General features: G+C 50.8%; 1 protein-coding gene across 1 annotated transcript in view; it reads right to left on the bottom strand.

Annotated features, from left to right (window-relative positions):
• LOC142257947 (uncharacterized) overlaps positions 1–10,402 on the bottom strand; it is a 50,854-nt gene extending 40,452 nt beyond the window's left edge. Inside the window, exons 1-4 of the mRNA XM_075330264.1 lie at positions 10,331–10,402; positions 10,175–10,253; positions 9,341–9,438; positions 9,106–9,217 (exon numbers count right to left, since the gene is read on the bottom strand). Of these exons, the coding sequence (XP_075186379.1) occupies positions 9,106–9,217; positions 9,341–9,438; positions 10,175–10,241 (277 nt within the window). The 5' untranslated portion in view covers positions 10,242–10,253; positions 10,331–10,402. The remainder of the gene's footprint in view (positions 1–9,105; positions 9,218–9,340; positions 9,439–10,174; positions 10,254–10,330) is intronic.
• Positions 10,403–16,550: the final 6,148 nt, after the last annotated feature.

The raw sequence follows: 16,550 nt of genomic DNA, 5'->3' as shown, positions 1-16,550 counted from the left end.
GTCCCTGTCCTTGGACAGGGTTGAGAGGTGGTTCTTTTGGCCACGTCAAGTAGAGACCCCGGCTGACCAAGTGCTACAGGGGAGCATTGCACACAATGGGGTTCAGTGCCGTGGAACAGTATCACATGCAGTAAAAACAGCATCGAAAGCCTGTGTTGCTTATATGCTGCTGCTGACTTATAGAGCCAAGAATGGCGACCGTACAGTGCAATGTATAGCATACAAGCATAAAGTACAAATGAACACTGCAGCCCATGCAGTACAAGCAGCATAGAAAGCCTGTGCCTTGGCACCCTTGCTTTTTTGCTGCTGTTGTCTAGCCATCTAGGGGAATATGGCCCAGAATAGCGACCATACAGTGCAATGTATAGCATACAAGCATAAGTACAAATGAACACTGCAACACCTGCAATACAAGCAGCATAGAAAAAAACCTGTGCCTCAACACCCTTGCTTTTCTGCTGCTGTAGTCTAGCCATTCTATGGCGAATATAGCCAAGACTAGCGACCGTACAGTGCAGTGTATAGCATACAAGCATAAATACACATGAACACCTCAGTACGTGCAATACAAGCAGCATAGAAAGCCTGTGCTTTAGCACCCATGCTTTCCTGCTGCTGATGTGTCGCCATCTAAGAGGGCATATAGCCAAAAATAGCGACCTATGCAGTGTAAGCATAAAATACAAATGGACAAACTGCGGTATTTAGTGTCAGCACTTCAGGTGCCGCTTACCGCCCGCCTATAAGCGGGTGTGTGGTCGCCCTAGTCCTGTGCCTGGTTGCCCAGAGTCCGTTCTCTCAGCTCGGACTGCAGGAATGGCTGCCGGCGTCCTTCTCCAGCTCGTGTGAGTAGGGGCGGGCCGTAGGCGTGCCCCTAGTCAGAGCGGGAAACCGGCGTCCCACAGTGTCCAGTGAGAGGGCTGGAGCATGTAAATAAGGCTCCAGCCCTCGGCGCTGCTGATTGTACAGCGTCTCTCCCCTACCCTGATTGACAGGGTGGGGGCGGGAACGAAGCGGAGCTAGGCCGCAAAAGCCGGGGACTGGATTTATAAGCGCCGCCGCCGTAAAAGCGCGGTCGGCGCTAAGTCCCCGGCGCACTACAAGTCCCAGCCGCGCCGCCGCTCCCGGAGCGTCCGGCGCGGTAGTTCCCAATAAATAAAGTCACTCAGCTAGGCTGCAGTGACTGTAACCCTTTACTGTCCCCGGCGCACTAGCACACCCAGCAAGTCTGGTGTGTGCGTGCCCGCCTGTACGGGGACACAGAGTACCTGAATGGTGCAGGGCCATGTCCCTGAACGGCACTCCCGCTCCACATCCAGCAGGTTCAATGGGTCTGTGGATGGAGCCCGGCCTCAGGGCTTTGGGGCCGGTAAGATCCCACTTCCTCAGAGCCCCTCAGGGGGATGGGGAAGGAAAACAGCATGTGGGCTCCAGCCGCCGTACCAGCAATAGGTACCTCAACCTTACAAACCACCAGTGGGGTGAGAAGGGAGCATGCTGGGGGCCCTATATGGGCCCTCTTTTCTTCCATCCGATATAGTCAGCAGCTACTGCTGACTAAACAGTGGAGCTATGCGTGGATGTCTGACCTCCTTCGCACAAAGCCGAAAACTGGTGAGCCAGTGATCCCACTGGGGGTGTATAGCCAGAAGGGGAGGGGCCTTACACTTTTTAGTGTAATGCTTTGTGTGGCCTCCGGAGGCAGTAGCTATACACCCAATCGTCTGGGTCTCCCAATGGAGCGACGAAGAAAGAGATAATTAATCCAAACATGTGAAGCTCATTGTTCTTTGTGCCTGAAATACTTCTTAATACTTTAGGGGAACCAAACAGAATTCTGGTGGTTTGAGGGGTTGAATAATAAATGACCCTCTGAATAAACTTTTCACAATTTAAAAAAAAAAATAAAAAAAGAAATAACATTCTTTTTTGCTGCATTTCACACTTCCAGGCTGATCTACAGTCCAAATGTCACAATGCCAAGTTATTCCGAATGTGTAACCTGCTAAATCTGCAGGGGGTTGAATACTACTTGTAGGCACTGTACATCGGGCCGTTATCCCACGGCAGCTGAACTTCTGACAGATTATATATATCCCTTTTTTTCCCTGCAGATTGCTGCAGGAGGCCATAAACATAAATCACTCCTTTTTCAGCTCCTACGTACTCCCCGCCTGCAGCTGTGAACTGTGCAATACAATTGGACACGTAGATAAATCCTTCATCCTAAAATCCATTGGTCCCAATGCTACAAGGGGTTCAAATCCAATTTGAATTGCATATTGAATACATATAGGGTGGAATGACAATCAATCTTATATACAAAAGAAATTCTTTTACACAATTATATATATATTTTTTATTTATAAAAATATACATAGAAAGTGAGATTTTTTTACAATTTCTTCCATAATGGATTATCACCCATATATAGGTAATGAGATGTATTGAATTTGTGCATTATACATTCTATGACGTTGTTTTTATTTTCCATATGTTGTTCCCGCTGATTTTTTTCAAACTGGTGGGCTGTCCTATGACGTGTACAACCTAAAAGGTATTTATCTCCATGCATGTGTCTGCCTGTAATATCCCCTATGTCATTATCTTTACATTGTCCTGAGGAAGGGGGCAGAGACCCCTGAAAGAGCGTAGACTTTGTTAATGTTCCCAAATAAATGACTTGGAATAATAATTCTTTGGCTTGAATGGTGACTAGCGCGGCGATGATCCCCGATTTCCTATACAAATCTCTGCATCCATTTTACGGGTCCGCGGCTGTCTCCTCCAGCGTTTATGCTTCAATAGGTGTTGTGACTTCTCACAACATCTATAGGTGAGTGCACCCTATTAATCCGTTCACTGTTTTTATCAGTTAAGACCCTATGCGCCTTTTCTTTCCTCCACAGTCCTTGATTTCCATTAGAAAAATTAGGAGGAGGAAACACTATACCATGGCAGATAATTGTAAATGCACTGAATTGGGCGTCCCTAATGATTTATTGGGGGATGTGAGACTTCTGGAAAGTCTGGGCGATATCAATCCTAATGATTTGGGTAATGGTCCTTTTAGTGACCTTAGACTGAATAGTAAATAGATGCCACCTCCTGTAAATGACCTGTCCATTACTGATGTATTCCTGGATCTGGTCATTAATGATCTCCAGAAGATCAAGGAAGACGACGGGATATTAATGGCAATAGGGCTAAGATTGAGGCTATTCGGGATCTTGAACATGATTGCGGTATTGTCATTAAGTGCTCAGATAAGGGCGGCAGCACTGTGATCATGGACGGGACTCAATATCAGGAAACGTGTATGTCGCTACTACAAGACAAAGAGACCGATGAGACTCTGATGAAGGGCAATCCATCTGTGGAATATGCCAATTAATTGTCATCTATTATAATGGAGGGACTGGTAGCTGGGGCCATTGACAAGTCTGAAGCAGAATTCCTTCTACCGCCGTCTTATATGGGGGTCCGTCTCATACTCTGGTGTTGTCTTACGGAGGCAGGGTCGGTGCCGGTGGGGTCTGTGCTGGCAGCAGTCGGGTCTGTGCTGGCAGCAGAAGCTGCGGTGGCTGTGTGGAGCAGGCTAATGCGGCAGTTGTTCCAGATGCTCTGTTGGCAGTCTGGGTTTCAAAGAAATGGCGCCCGGCAGCGCATGCACAGATGGAGCTCTCAGCCGAGAGTTTCATCTGCACAAGCGCTGATTCCGGGTGCCATCATTTGAAGTCAGAGCATCTGGGACACCTGCCACACGGCCAGCCAGCTGCCCACAAACAAAGAGGCAGCCGGCCGCCCGCACAGAGAGATCTGTATCAGGAGAGACCTGTAGGCCTGAGGATCATCTCCATTGACCACCTTCATCTACGGGACCCCCTACAGATGGGGGTGGGGGTGGGGGGGGTGTCATTCCATTATAATGCTATATGCGCCATCTTGGGGATGTCATCTCACCAGTTGGTAACATTCGGATTAGATCACAAGTGATTGTCAGGATCAGTATTTATAGGATTCTGGGATATTTGTAGCACTGTCCATTATCTGTGAACATACAGTCATATGATAAAGTTTGGGCACCTCTATTAATGTTAACCTTTTTTCTTTATAGCAATTTGGGTTTTTGCTATTTCAGTTTCATATATCTAATAACTGATGGGCTGAGTAATATTTCTGGATTGAAATGAGGTTTATTGTACGAACAGAAAATGTGCAATCTGCAGTTAAACAAAATTTGAAAGGTGCATAAGTATGGGCACCCTTATCAATTTCTTGATTTGAACACTCCTAACTACTTTTTACTGACTTACTGAAGCACTAAATTGGTTTTGTAACCTCACTTAGCTTTGCACTTCATAGGCAGGTGTATCCAATCATGAGAAAAGGTATTTAAGGTGGCCACTTGCAAGTTGTTCTCCTATGTGAATCTCCTATGAAGAGTGGCATCATGGGCTCCTCAAAACAACTCTCAAATGATCTGAAAACAAAGATTATTCAACATAGTTGTTCAGGGGAAGGTACAAAAAGTTGTCTTAGATTTAAACTGTCAGTTTCCACTGTGAGGAACATAGTAAGGAAATGGAAGAACACAGGTACAGTTCTTGTTAAGCCCAGAAGTGGCAGGCCAAGAAAAATATCAGAAAGGCAGAGAAGAAGAATGGTGAGAACAGTCAAGGACAATCCACAGACCACCTCCAAAGACCTGCAGCATCATCTTGCTGCAGATGGTATCACTGTGCATCGGTCAACAATACAGTGCACTTTGCACGCCACAAACAGAGTCGCATGAGGTATGCAAAAAGCACATTTGGACAAGCCAGTTACATTTTGGAAGAAGGTCCTGTGGACTGATGAAACAAAGATTGAGTTGTTTGGTCATACAAAAAGGCGTTATGCATGGAGGAAAAAAAACACGGCATTCCAAGAAAAGCACTTGCTACCCACAGTAACATTTGGTGAAGGTTCCATCATGCTTTGGGGCTGTGTGGCCAATGCCGGCACCGGAAATCTTGTTAAAGTTGAGGGTCGCATGGATTCAACTCAGTATCAGCAGATTCTTGACAATAATGTGCAAGAATCAGTGATGAAGTTGAAGTTAAGCAGGGGATGGATATTTCAGCAAGACAATGATCCAAAACACTGCTCCAAATCTACTCAGGCATTCATGCAGAGGAACAATTACAATGTTCTGGAATGGCCATCCCAGTCCCCAGACCTGAATATCATTGAACATCTGTGGGATGATGTGAAGCGGCTGTCCATGCTCGGCGACCATCAAACTTAACTGAGCTGGAATTGTTTTGTAAACAGGAATGGTCAAAAATACCTTCATCCAGGATCCAGGAACTCATTAAAAGCTACAGGAAGCGACTAGAGGCTGTGATTTCTGCAAAAGGAGGATCTACAAAATATTAATGTCACTTTTATGTTGAGGTGCCCATACTTTTGCACCGGTCAAATGTTGTTTAAATGCGGATTGCACATTTTCTGTTAGTACAATAAACCTCATTTCCATCCAGAAATATTACTCAGCCCATCAGTTATTAGATATATGACACTGAAATAGCAAAAACCCAAATTGTTATAAAGAAAAAAGGTTAATATTAATGGGGGTGCCCAAACTTTTTCGTATGACTGTATTCTGGCTTGACTGGATATAATGGCATATAGAAGGGTTGTGTGTATCCCGGCTATTTTCTGCATGGAGCGGTGACTCCGCGCTTGTTATAGCCGCATTTCCATCATTGCAGCATTGACTTTGATTGTCTCTGGGCAGTCTATATTCTGACTCCAACTCTGCTAATTGGCTGTAATACCGCAGCAGGACGGCAGCACTGATTGGCCGCTCTGTGCTTGTATCTGTGTGTTCACAATTTGTCATATATTAATGTATGTTTTACAATCCTCACATTATATTGCTTTCTAGGACATGAATCAGTGACTGGAGAATAAACTGCTCCTCTTATTGCTGTGTTCATCTGGCCGGTTATCCATCATCAACTCCGGCCCGAAACGTTTTTTTTTTTTTTTAATCAGTTAGCCCCGCTGATCCCAGGTGTCTGCGAGTCCGCCCATCACTAACGGCAACATTTTTTGCTGCCTTTTTTTTCCACATAGCCTATGAGCACAACAGCAGCAAAAACGTTACATCTGAAGCTCACAGCAAGCATTATAGAACATGACTGCCTGCTGTGAGCTCCACGCAGCGACTGAAGTGAGACGCGCGATCAGCAGCGATGTCACTCGGCTGATTTGCTGTCACAGATGGAGGACACGAGCTGTGGCCGCAGCTAACCTGAGTGACATCACCGCTGATAGCGCGGCTCACTTCAGTTGCTGCGTGGAGCTCACAGCGGGCAGTCATGTTCTATGGCGCTCGCTGTGAGCTTCAGATATAGTAGTAGTGGAAGCCTTGTAGGATCTCGTGTGGATTACGTCGGGCCTGCAGGAGTGATTTTGGGGTTAATAAAGGGGTGAAAGAGGGTGTTTTTTTGTCTTTTATTTCAAATAAAGGATTTATGTTTATTTACTTTCCCTTACAGATTAGTGATGGGAGTGTCTCAGATGCCTGCTATTACTAATCTAGGACGTAGTGCCAGCTGTGGGCTGCCATTAACTCCCTCATTACCCAAATTACCACCTCACAATAGCAACTGAGAAGAGTCGGTAAAGTGCGGGACTGTCGCATCTAATGATACACGGCAATTCTGGGTGGCTGCTGGCTAATACATTTAGGCTAGGGGTGCCCAATAACAGTGGGTATCCCCAGCCTGAGAATACCAGCCCCAGCTGTCGGACTTTGTTTGTGCTGTATCATAACATGGGGGGATCCTACGCCAATTTTTTTATTTATTTATTTTACTTGTACAATATAAACCCACTCACTGGCGTCTGTGATTGGGGGGCTCGTCTGATTGCAACCAATCACAGACGCCGGTCGGCAGGGGAAGCATTGAATATGTATAAGCCTAATGAGCGGCCCGGGAAGAAGAAGAAGAGGCCGTGGGAGCAGTGTGACAGCCGCCCCAGTGATTCGGTAAGTATGAAGCGCTTGCTCCTACCACTTTGCGCCGGATTCTGGTCCACCATAGACTTTATATGCGGTCCAGCCTCCGGCCAGATACCAGAGCTCAATCCCCCGTCGACCCTAAGTCAGCGGGTGATTGATCTGCCAGTCCTCCGAAACGCAGGGACAAAACACAAAAATAATTGACATGCTGCATCTTTGTGGTCACCAGCTGCAGACACATCCCATAATAATCAGGTTCCTCAAAACAAAAGTCACTGCAAAGTGTTTACAATATAAATAACCATAAGAGTTTTCCTCAATTTCCTCTCCCCCCATAAAGTGATGGAGTCACCGCCCAGCACCACTCACCACATACGAGCGTCTGTCCCTCAGGACTTCGCAGCGACACTTCTGGGGCTGGACTAATGACAGAAAGATACAAAGAGGCGGAGCTGGACTATTATGGGGCGTGTGCTGAGCACCGGGGCGGGTCCCACATCACAGGAGCACGGCCAATCAGAGAAGAAGGCGGGGCATAGAGAACCTCGCATCTACCAGGAAAGCAGTAAGGGAAGCACAATAGCTCCGCCTCTTCATTGTCACATGGAAACAGTTGTGTCATTTCCGCGTTGTAAATCCTCCTGAGAAGAGCGGAGGCCGCTAACTCCTGAGGGGCAGACGCTCTCATGTGGGGAGTGACCAGCGCTGTGAGGCCATAACCTCTTCTGGGGAGAGTCAGTGGAGAAACACTTATGGCTGTTGGTGCCTATTATTATACACTTTCCAGGTGTAACTTTAGGTCTGAGGCCACAGGGGAACCTAATTATTGGGGGGGATGTGTAATTACGCAACAGCTGAAGGGACGGAAGTTTCTCATGCCATCAATAGCTGATCATCAAAGGCATCACTAGAGTCAAAAGGTCAGGAGACTATGTGGGGGGCTCTTGCTGTATACAGGGGACTGTGTGTGTTGGGCTCCTGCTGTATACAGGGGACTGTGTGTGTTGGGCTCCTGCTGTATGCAGGGGACTGTGTGTGTTGGGCTCCTGCTGTATACAGGGGACTGTGTGTGTTGGGCTCCTGCTGTATACAGGGGACTGTGTGTGTTGGGCTCCTGCTGTATACAGGGGACTGTGTGTGGGGGGCTCTTGCTGTATACAGGGGACTGTGTGTTGGGCTCCTGCTGTATACAGGGGACTGTGTGTGTTGGGCTCCTGCTGTATACAGGGGACTGTGTGTGGGGGGCTCTTGCTGTATACAGGGGACTGTGTGTTGGGCTCCTGCTGTATACAGGGGACTGTGTGTTGGGCTCCTGCTGTATACAGGGGACTGTGTGTGGGGGGCTCCTGCTGTATACAGGGGACTGTGTGTGGGGGGCTCCTGCTGTATACAGGGGACTGTGTGTGGGGGGCTCCTGCTGTATACAGGGGACTGTGTGCGGGGGGCTCCTGCTGTATACCTTATGTACATAGTAGATATATGGTGGTATTATTGGTCTTTGTATAATGTGTGTTGTTTTGAAGAGGTAATGGTCATATTATAATATTCTGTATTACCCGAAAAAAAAAAAAAAATGGAAATACCACAAATTCGCAGGGTGGGTAGAGGACCCCTTGAGCAACAAAATGTGTATCTTGGATTTTCGAATTAGATCTGCAGAACAGGAGATTTCGGTACCAGTTCAGGATCTGGCTCTCGAGCCCCACCAACCAAAAAATGCGTGCCACCCCTTGGGGTGTAGGATTAGATGTCCTCTAGGCAACCTGAAAGTTTCGGGACAATGTAGACTTGGATGGCAGCGAAACCGACACAAAAAGGGGGTCCTAACCATGGCTCTAACATGGGGTGGACAAGTGGTGTCACTTCCCAAGGGGGGCTACGGGCCAGATGTACCCGCCCGGCCATCGTAAACCAACCTGTCATCATTACACACCTGTGGAAACCTCTCCTGGACTCTCCTCCTTCCCGTCACTCACACTCGGCTGATCCCCCCTCGTCATCATTACTCACCTGTGGAAACCTCTCCTGGACTCTCCTCCTTCCCGTCACTCACACTCGGCTGATCCCCCCTCGTCATCATTACTCACCTGTGGAAACCTCTCCTGGACTCTCCTCCTTCCCGTCACTCACACTCGGCTGATCCCCTCTCGTCATCGCTTCTTCTTCTTCCTCCAGTTTAATATTAGTTGGATCTTCCCCCTGAGATATCAGATGTAACAATCAGCACAACACAAGAGACCCCCAATATCTATGACACCTACGACCGCAGGAGCAGAAATGTCCCCCATATACAGATCCGGTCCAGGGCTCAGCGCCATCTACCTGAGGAGTCTCCGGGACATTGTGCTTCTCCTCTGGACAGTCCTGGGGACACAGAGGATGGGGACATCTCTCTGGGGGATTTCTCCTCCTGGATACATCTGTGGGAAACACACAGTGATGGAATACATAGATGATGGAGATGGTACCGGGATTTCTCCAAACATAAAAGACCTTCCCCATAGATAATCTCTAGCAGGAATTTTCAGTCTTTTTGGAGTATGCTTATAATGTAAGCCCTAGCTGCGGCTCCTCATACTAATAGTGTCCTGTATAGGCCTTGGACGCTCCTATCAGGAGATGTGACCTTTACTGCTGTACGTGGCCCCATTGTGTTTGTGTAAGCCCTGGACATTTACAGTCACATGCCGGCTAGTGAATGCAATGAATATTCACCCCTTCCCCCGCTCACCCCTCTGCGCTGTGTCAGTGATTCAGCCAGGCTGCCATAGTACTGCCCGAGGATGGCAGCGCTATGCTCACACTAGCCGGCGGCTCTTCTCCCCCGAGCATGTCAGTGTGTATTTCTATGCAGAGGACTCGCTCAGGTGAGGAGCCACCGGCCGCTCAGAGGATCGCGATACCCTCCTTGGCAGTAATAAGGCATCTGAGTGAATCACTGAAGCGGCACAGAGGGGAGGGAGAATGGGGTGAATATTCATTTTTCACTAATGGGCGACCCAATCACTGAGACAAATACAAAATATAGGACATCCACAGAAAATAAGCCGGAGCGCATCTGATACAGCGAAAAGTAATATAAGCCCCGGTCTCATTTTCAGAGGAAACACGGTAGTAGGCGACCACAGAACAGACAGGACAGTCTCCCCTCCTCACCCTGCGGATCGGCCCATATAGCGAGCGCCTCCTGTGCTCCATGTATAACGGCAACCTGAATATTCATCAGATCTTCACCCTGAGAAGAAACATGTCAATGAGCTCCGGTCCAATCACTTTATGGTCAGATGTTGTGGAGACGTCAGCGCCATCTACCTGATGAGTCTCCGGGACATTGTGCTTCTCCTCTGGACAGTCCTGGGGACACAGAGGACGGGGACATCTCTCTGGGGATTTCTCCTCCTGGATACATCTGTAGGAGACACACAGTGATGGGATACATAGATGATGGAGATGGTACCGGGATTTCTCCAAACATAAAAGACCTTCCCCATAGATAATCTCTAGCAAAAATGTTCAGGCTTTTTGGAGTATGCTTATAATGTAAGCCCTAGCTGCGGCTCCTCATACTAATAGTGTCCTGTATAGGCCTTGGACGCTCCTATCAGGAGATGTGACCTTTACTGCTGGACGCAATGTTACCGCCGATAGAGGTCAATCCTGTGACAGAGCAAATCCTCTGTCCTCCATTACTGCCCATCTCCTAAGCCGCACACCACTATAGACCTGCGACTCACGAGGGGCCTCTGTGCAGGGGGGGGCTCCTGCGGCATACAGGGGGACTCTGTGCAGGGGGGGGCTCCTGCGGCATACAGGGGGACTCTGTGCAGGGGGGGGGGCTCCTGCGGCATACAGGGGGACTCTGTGCAGGGGGGGGGGGCTCCTGCGGCATACAGGGGGACTCTGTGCAGGGGGGGGGGGCTCCTGCGGCATACAGGGGGACTCTGTGCAGGGGGGGGGGGCTCCTGCGGCATACAGGGGGACTCTGTGCAGGGGGGGGGGCTCCTGCGGCATACAGGGGGACTCTGTGCAGGGGGGGGGGGCTCCTGCGGCATACAGGGGGACTCTGTGCAGGGGGGGGGGCTCCTGCGGCATACAGGGGGACTCTGTGCAGGGGGGGGGGCTCCTGCGGCATACAGGGGGACTCTGTGCAGGGGGGGGGCTCCTGCGGCATACAGGGGGACTCTGTGCAGGGGGGGGGCTCCTGCGGCATACAGGGGGACTCTGTGCAGGGGGGGGCTCCTGCGGCATACAGGGGGACTCTGTGCAGGGGGGGGGGCTCCTGCGGCATACAGGGGAACTCTGTGAGGGGGGGGGCTCTGTGCAGGGGGGGCTCCTGCGGCATACAGGGGGACTCTGTGCAGGGGGGGCTCCTGCTGTATACATTATGTATTATGCACATGGTAGGTGTATGGTGGTATTATTGGTCTTTGTATAATGTGTGTTGTTTTGTAGAGGTAAAGATCATATTATAATATTATGTACAATGCAAAAAAAGGGAAATACCACATATTTGCAGGGGGGTAGAGGACACCTTGGGCTACAAAACGTGTATTTTAGACTTTTGATTTGACCTTCAGAACAGGAGATTTCAGTACCAGAGTTCAGGAGAGCCTAGTTCTTAAAACCATTAACCAAAAAATTTGTGCCACTTCTTGGGGTGTACATAGGTAAGGATGGTTGACCTCGGGGAGATCAACATTCAACACCATCGCGTGTTTCTCAACGCTGGCAGGTAACTAGCCAGGTCTTTCACCGGGAAGGAACAACCACGGGAAGGGCAGTCTCCAGTCAAGGAAACCTCCTATACCAAAACATGGTATCCATCCACAGACAGCTGTTTCAGGGTATTTGCCCCTCATCAGGGTATTTGCCCCACTGATGAGGGGCAAATACCCTGAAACAGCTGTCTGTGGATGGATACCATGTTTTGTTATAGGAGGTTTCCTTGACTGGAGACTGCCCTTCCCGTGGTTGTTCCTTCCCGGTGAAAGACCTGGCTAGTTTCCTGCCAGCGATGAGAAACATGTGATGGTGTCTCTGTGGCATTCTTGTTTTACTTCTTGGGGTTTAGGGTTAGATGTCCTCTAGGCACCCTGGAATTTTGGGGACAATGGGGACTTGGATGGTGGAGAAACAGAAATCGGAAGGGGGTCCTGCCCATAGGCCTAACATGGGGGTGGCCAAGCTGCCTCACTTCTCGGCAGAAGGGGCCATGTGTTCATACACCCGGAGGTGGGGGGGATATGGCATCTGATGTACCTGCCCGGCCATCGTCATCTGCCCGTCATCATCATCACCCCCTGCCCGTCACCATCCGCCCTCCATCATTACTCACCTCTGGAAACCTCTCCTGGATTCTCCTCCTTCCCGTCACTCACACTCGGCTGATCCCCCCTCGTCATCATTACTCACCTGTGGAAACCTCCTCCTTCCCGTCACTCACACTCGGCTGATCCCCCCCTCGTCATCATTGCACACCTGTGGAAACCTCTCCTGGATTCTCCTCCTTCCCGTCACTCACACTCGGCTGATCCCCCCTCGTCATCATTACTCACCTGTGTAGACCTCTCCTGGACTCTCCTCCTTCCCGTCACTCACACTCGGCTGATCCCCCTCGTCATCATTACTCACCTGTGGAAACCTCTCCTGGACTCTCCTCCTTCCAGTCACTCACACTCGGCTGATCCCCCCTCGTCATCATTACTCACCTGTGGAAACCTCTCCTGGATTCTCCTCCTTCCAGTCACTCACACTCGGCTGATCCCCCCTCGTCATCATCACTCACCTGTGGAAACCTCTCCTGGATTCTCCTCCTTCCAGTCACTCACACTCGGCTGATCCCCCCTCGTCATCATTACTCACCTGTGTAAACCTCTCCTGGACTCTCCTCCTTCCCGTCACTCACACTCGGCTGATCCCCCTCGTCATCATTACTCACCTGTGTAAACCTCTCCTGGACTCTCCTCCTTCCCGTCACTCACACTCGGCTGATCCCCCCTCGTCATCATTACTCACCTGTAGAAACCTCTCCTGGACTCTCCTCCTTCCCGTCACTCACACTCGGCTGATCCCCCTCGTCATCATTACTCACCTGTAGAAACCTCTCCTGGACTCTCTTCCTTCCCGTCACTCACACTCGGCTGATCCCCCCTCGTCATCATTACTCACCTGTAGAAACCTCTCCTGGACTCTCCTCCTTCCGTCACTCACACTCGGCTGATCCCCTCTCGTCATCATTACTCACCTGTGGAAACCTCTCCTGGATTCTCCTCCTTCCAGTCACTCACACTGGGCTGATCCCCCCTCGTCATCATTACTCACCTGTGGAGACCTCTCCTGGACTCTCCTCCTTCCCGTCACTCACACTCGGCTGATCCCCCTCGTCATCATTACTCACCTGTAGAAACCTCTCCTGGACTCTCCTCCTTCTCGTCACTCACACTCGGCTGATCCCCCCTCGTCATCATTACTCACCTGTGGAAACCTCTCCTGGATTCTCTCCTTCCAGTCACTCACACTGGGCTGATCCCCCCTCGTCATCATTACTCACCTGTGGAGACCTCTCCTGGACTCTCCTCCTTCCCGTCACTCACACTCGGCTGATCCCCCTCGTCATCATTACTCACCTGTGTAAACCTCTCCTGGACTCTCCTCCTTCCCCGTCACTCACACTCTGGCTGATCCCCCCTCGTCATCATCACTCACCTGTGGAAACCTCTCCTGGATTCTCCTCCTTCCAGTCACTCACACTCGGCTGATCCCCCCTCAGTCATCATTACTCACCTGTGTAAACCTCTCCTGGACTCTCCTCCTTCCCGTCACTCACACTCGGCTGATCCCCCCTCGTCATCATCACTCACCTGTGGAAACCTCTCCTGGACTCTCCTCCTTCCCGTCACTCACACTCGGCTGATCCCCCTCGTCATCATTACTCACCTGTGGAAACCTCTCCTGGACTCTCCTCCTTCCGTCACTCACACTCGGCTGATCCCCTCTCGTCATCATTACTCACCTGTGGAAACCTCTCCTGGACTCTCCTCCTTCCCGTCACTCACACTCGGCTGATCCCTCTCGTCATCATTACTCACCTGTGGAAACCTCGCCTGGACTCTCCTCCTTCCGTCACTCACACTCGGCTGATCCCCCCTCGTCATCATTACTCACCTGTGGAAACCTCTCCTGGATTCTCCTCCTTCCAGTCACTCACACTGGGCTGATCCCCCCCTCGTCATCATTACTCACCTGTGGAGACCTCTCCTGACTCTCCTCCTTCCCGTCACTCACACTCGGCTGATCCCCCCTCGTCATCATTACTCACCTGTGGAAACCTCTCCTGGATTCTCCTCCTTCCAGTCACTCACACTCGGCTGATCCTCCCTCGTCATCATCACTCACCTGTGGAAACCTCTCCTGGATTCTCCTTCCCGTCACTCACACTCGGCTGATCCCCCTCGTCATCATTACTCACCTGTGGAAACCTCTCCTGGATTCTCCTTCCCGTCACTCACACTCGGCTGATCCCCCCTCGTCATCATTACTCACCTGTGGAAACCTCTCCTGGACTCTCCTCCTTCCCGTCACTCACACTCGGCTGATCCCCCCTCGTCATCATTACTCACCTGTGGAAACCTCTCCTGGACTCTCCTCCTTCCCGTCACTCACACTCGGCTGATCCCCTCGTCATCATTACTCACCTGTGGAAACCTCTCCTGGACTCTCCTCCTTCCCGTCACTCACACTCGGCTGATCCCCCCTCGTCATCATTACTCACCTGTGGAAACCTCTCCTGGATCCTCCTCCTTCCCGTCACTCACACTCGGCTGATCCCCCCTCGTCAATCATTACTCTCCTGTGGAAACCTCTCCTGGACTCTCCTCCTTCCCGTCACTCACACTCGGCTGATCCCCCCTCGTCATCATCACTCACCTGTGGAAACCTCTCCTGGATTTCCTTCCCGTCACTCACACTCGGCTGATCCTCCCTCGTCATCATTACTCACCTGTGGAAACCTCTCCTGGATCCTCCTCCTTCCCGTCACTCACACTCGGCTGATCCCCCCTCGTCATCATTACTCACCTGTGGAAACCTCTCTGGACTCTCCTCCTTCCCGTCACTCACACTCGGCTGATCCCCCCTCGTCATCATTACTCACCTGTGGAAACCTCTCCTGGATCCTCCTCCTTCCCGTCACTCACATTCGGCTGATCCCCCCTCGTCATCATTACTCACCTGTGGAAACCTCTCCTGGACTCTCCTCCTTCCCGTCACTCACACTCGGCTGATCCCCCTCGTCATCATTACTCACCTGTGGAAACCTCTCCTGGACTCTCCTCCTCCCGTCACTCACACTCGGCTGATCCCCCCTCGTCATCATTACTCACCTGTGGAAACCTCTCCTGGACTCTCCTCCTTCCCGTCACTCACACTCGGCTGATCCCCCTCGTCATCATTACTCACCTGTGGAAACCTCTCCTGGATCCTCCTCCTTCCCGTCACTCACACTCGGCTGATCCCCCCTCGTCATCATTACTCACCTGTGGAAACCTCTCCTGGACTCTCCTCCTTCCCGTCACTCACACTCGGCTGATCCCCCCTCGTCATCATTACTCACCTGTGGAAACCTCTCCTGGACTCTCCTCCTTCCCGTCACTCACACTCGGCTGATCCCCCCTCGTCATCATTACTCACCTGTGGAAACCTCTCCTGGATCCTCCTCCTTCCCGTCACTCACACTCGGCTGATCCCCCTCGTCATCATTACTCACCTGTGGAGACCTCTCCTGGACTCTCCTCCTTCCGTCACTCACACTCGGCTGATCCCCCTCGTCATCATCACTCACCTGTGGAAACCTCTCCTGGATTTTCCTTCCCGTCACTCACACTCGCTGATCCCCCTCGTCATCATTACTCACCTGTGGAAACCTCTCCTGGATCTCCTCCTTCCCGTCACTCACACTCGGCTGATCCTCCCTCATCATTACTCACCTGTGAAACCTCTCCTGACCTCCTCCTTCCCGTCACTCACACTCGGCTGATCCCCCTCGTCATCATTACTCACCTGTGAAACCTCTCCTGACTCTCCTCCTTCCCGTCACTCACACTCGGCTGATCCCCCTCGTCATCATACTCACCTGTAGAAACCTCTCCTGGACTCTCCTCTTCCCGTCACTCACACTCGGCTGATCCCCCCTGCGTCATCATTACTCACTCTGTGGAAACCTCTCCTGGATTCTCCTCCTTCCCGTCACTCACACTCGGCTGATCCCCCTCGTCATCATTACTCACCTGTGGAAACCTCTCCTGGACTCTCCTCCTTCCCGTCACTCACACTCGGCTGATCCCCCCTCGTCATCATTACTCACCTGTGGAAACCTCTCCTGGATTCTCCTCCTTCCAGTCACTCACACTCGCTGATCCCCCCTCGTCATCATTACTCACCTGTGGAAACCTCTCCTGGACTCCTCCTCTTCCCGTCACTCACACTCGGCTGATCCCACCTCGTCATCATTACTCACTCTGTTGAAACTTCTACT

This window comes from Anomaloglossus baeobatrachus, chromosome 1 (genome assembly GCF_048569485.1).
Source record: "Anomaloglossus baeobatrachus isolate aAnoBae1 chromosome 1, aAnoBae1.hap1, whole genome shotgun sequence".
NCBI classification, from domain to species: domain Eukaryota; kingdom Metazoa; phylum Chordata; class Amphibia; order Anura; family Aromobatidae; genus Anomaloglossus; species Anomaloglossus baeobatrachus.
Note: the sequence above shows the minus strand (reverse complement) of the source record. Positions and strands in the feature narration are given on the sequence as shown.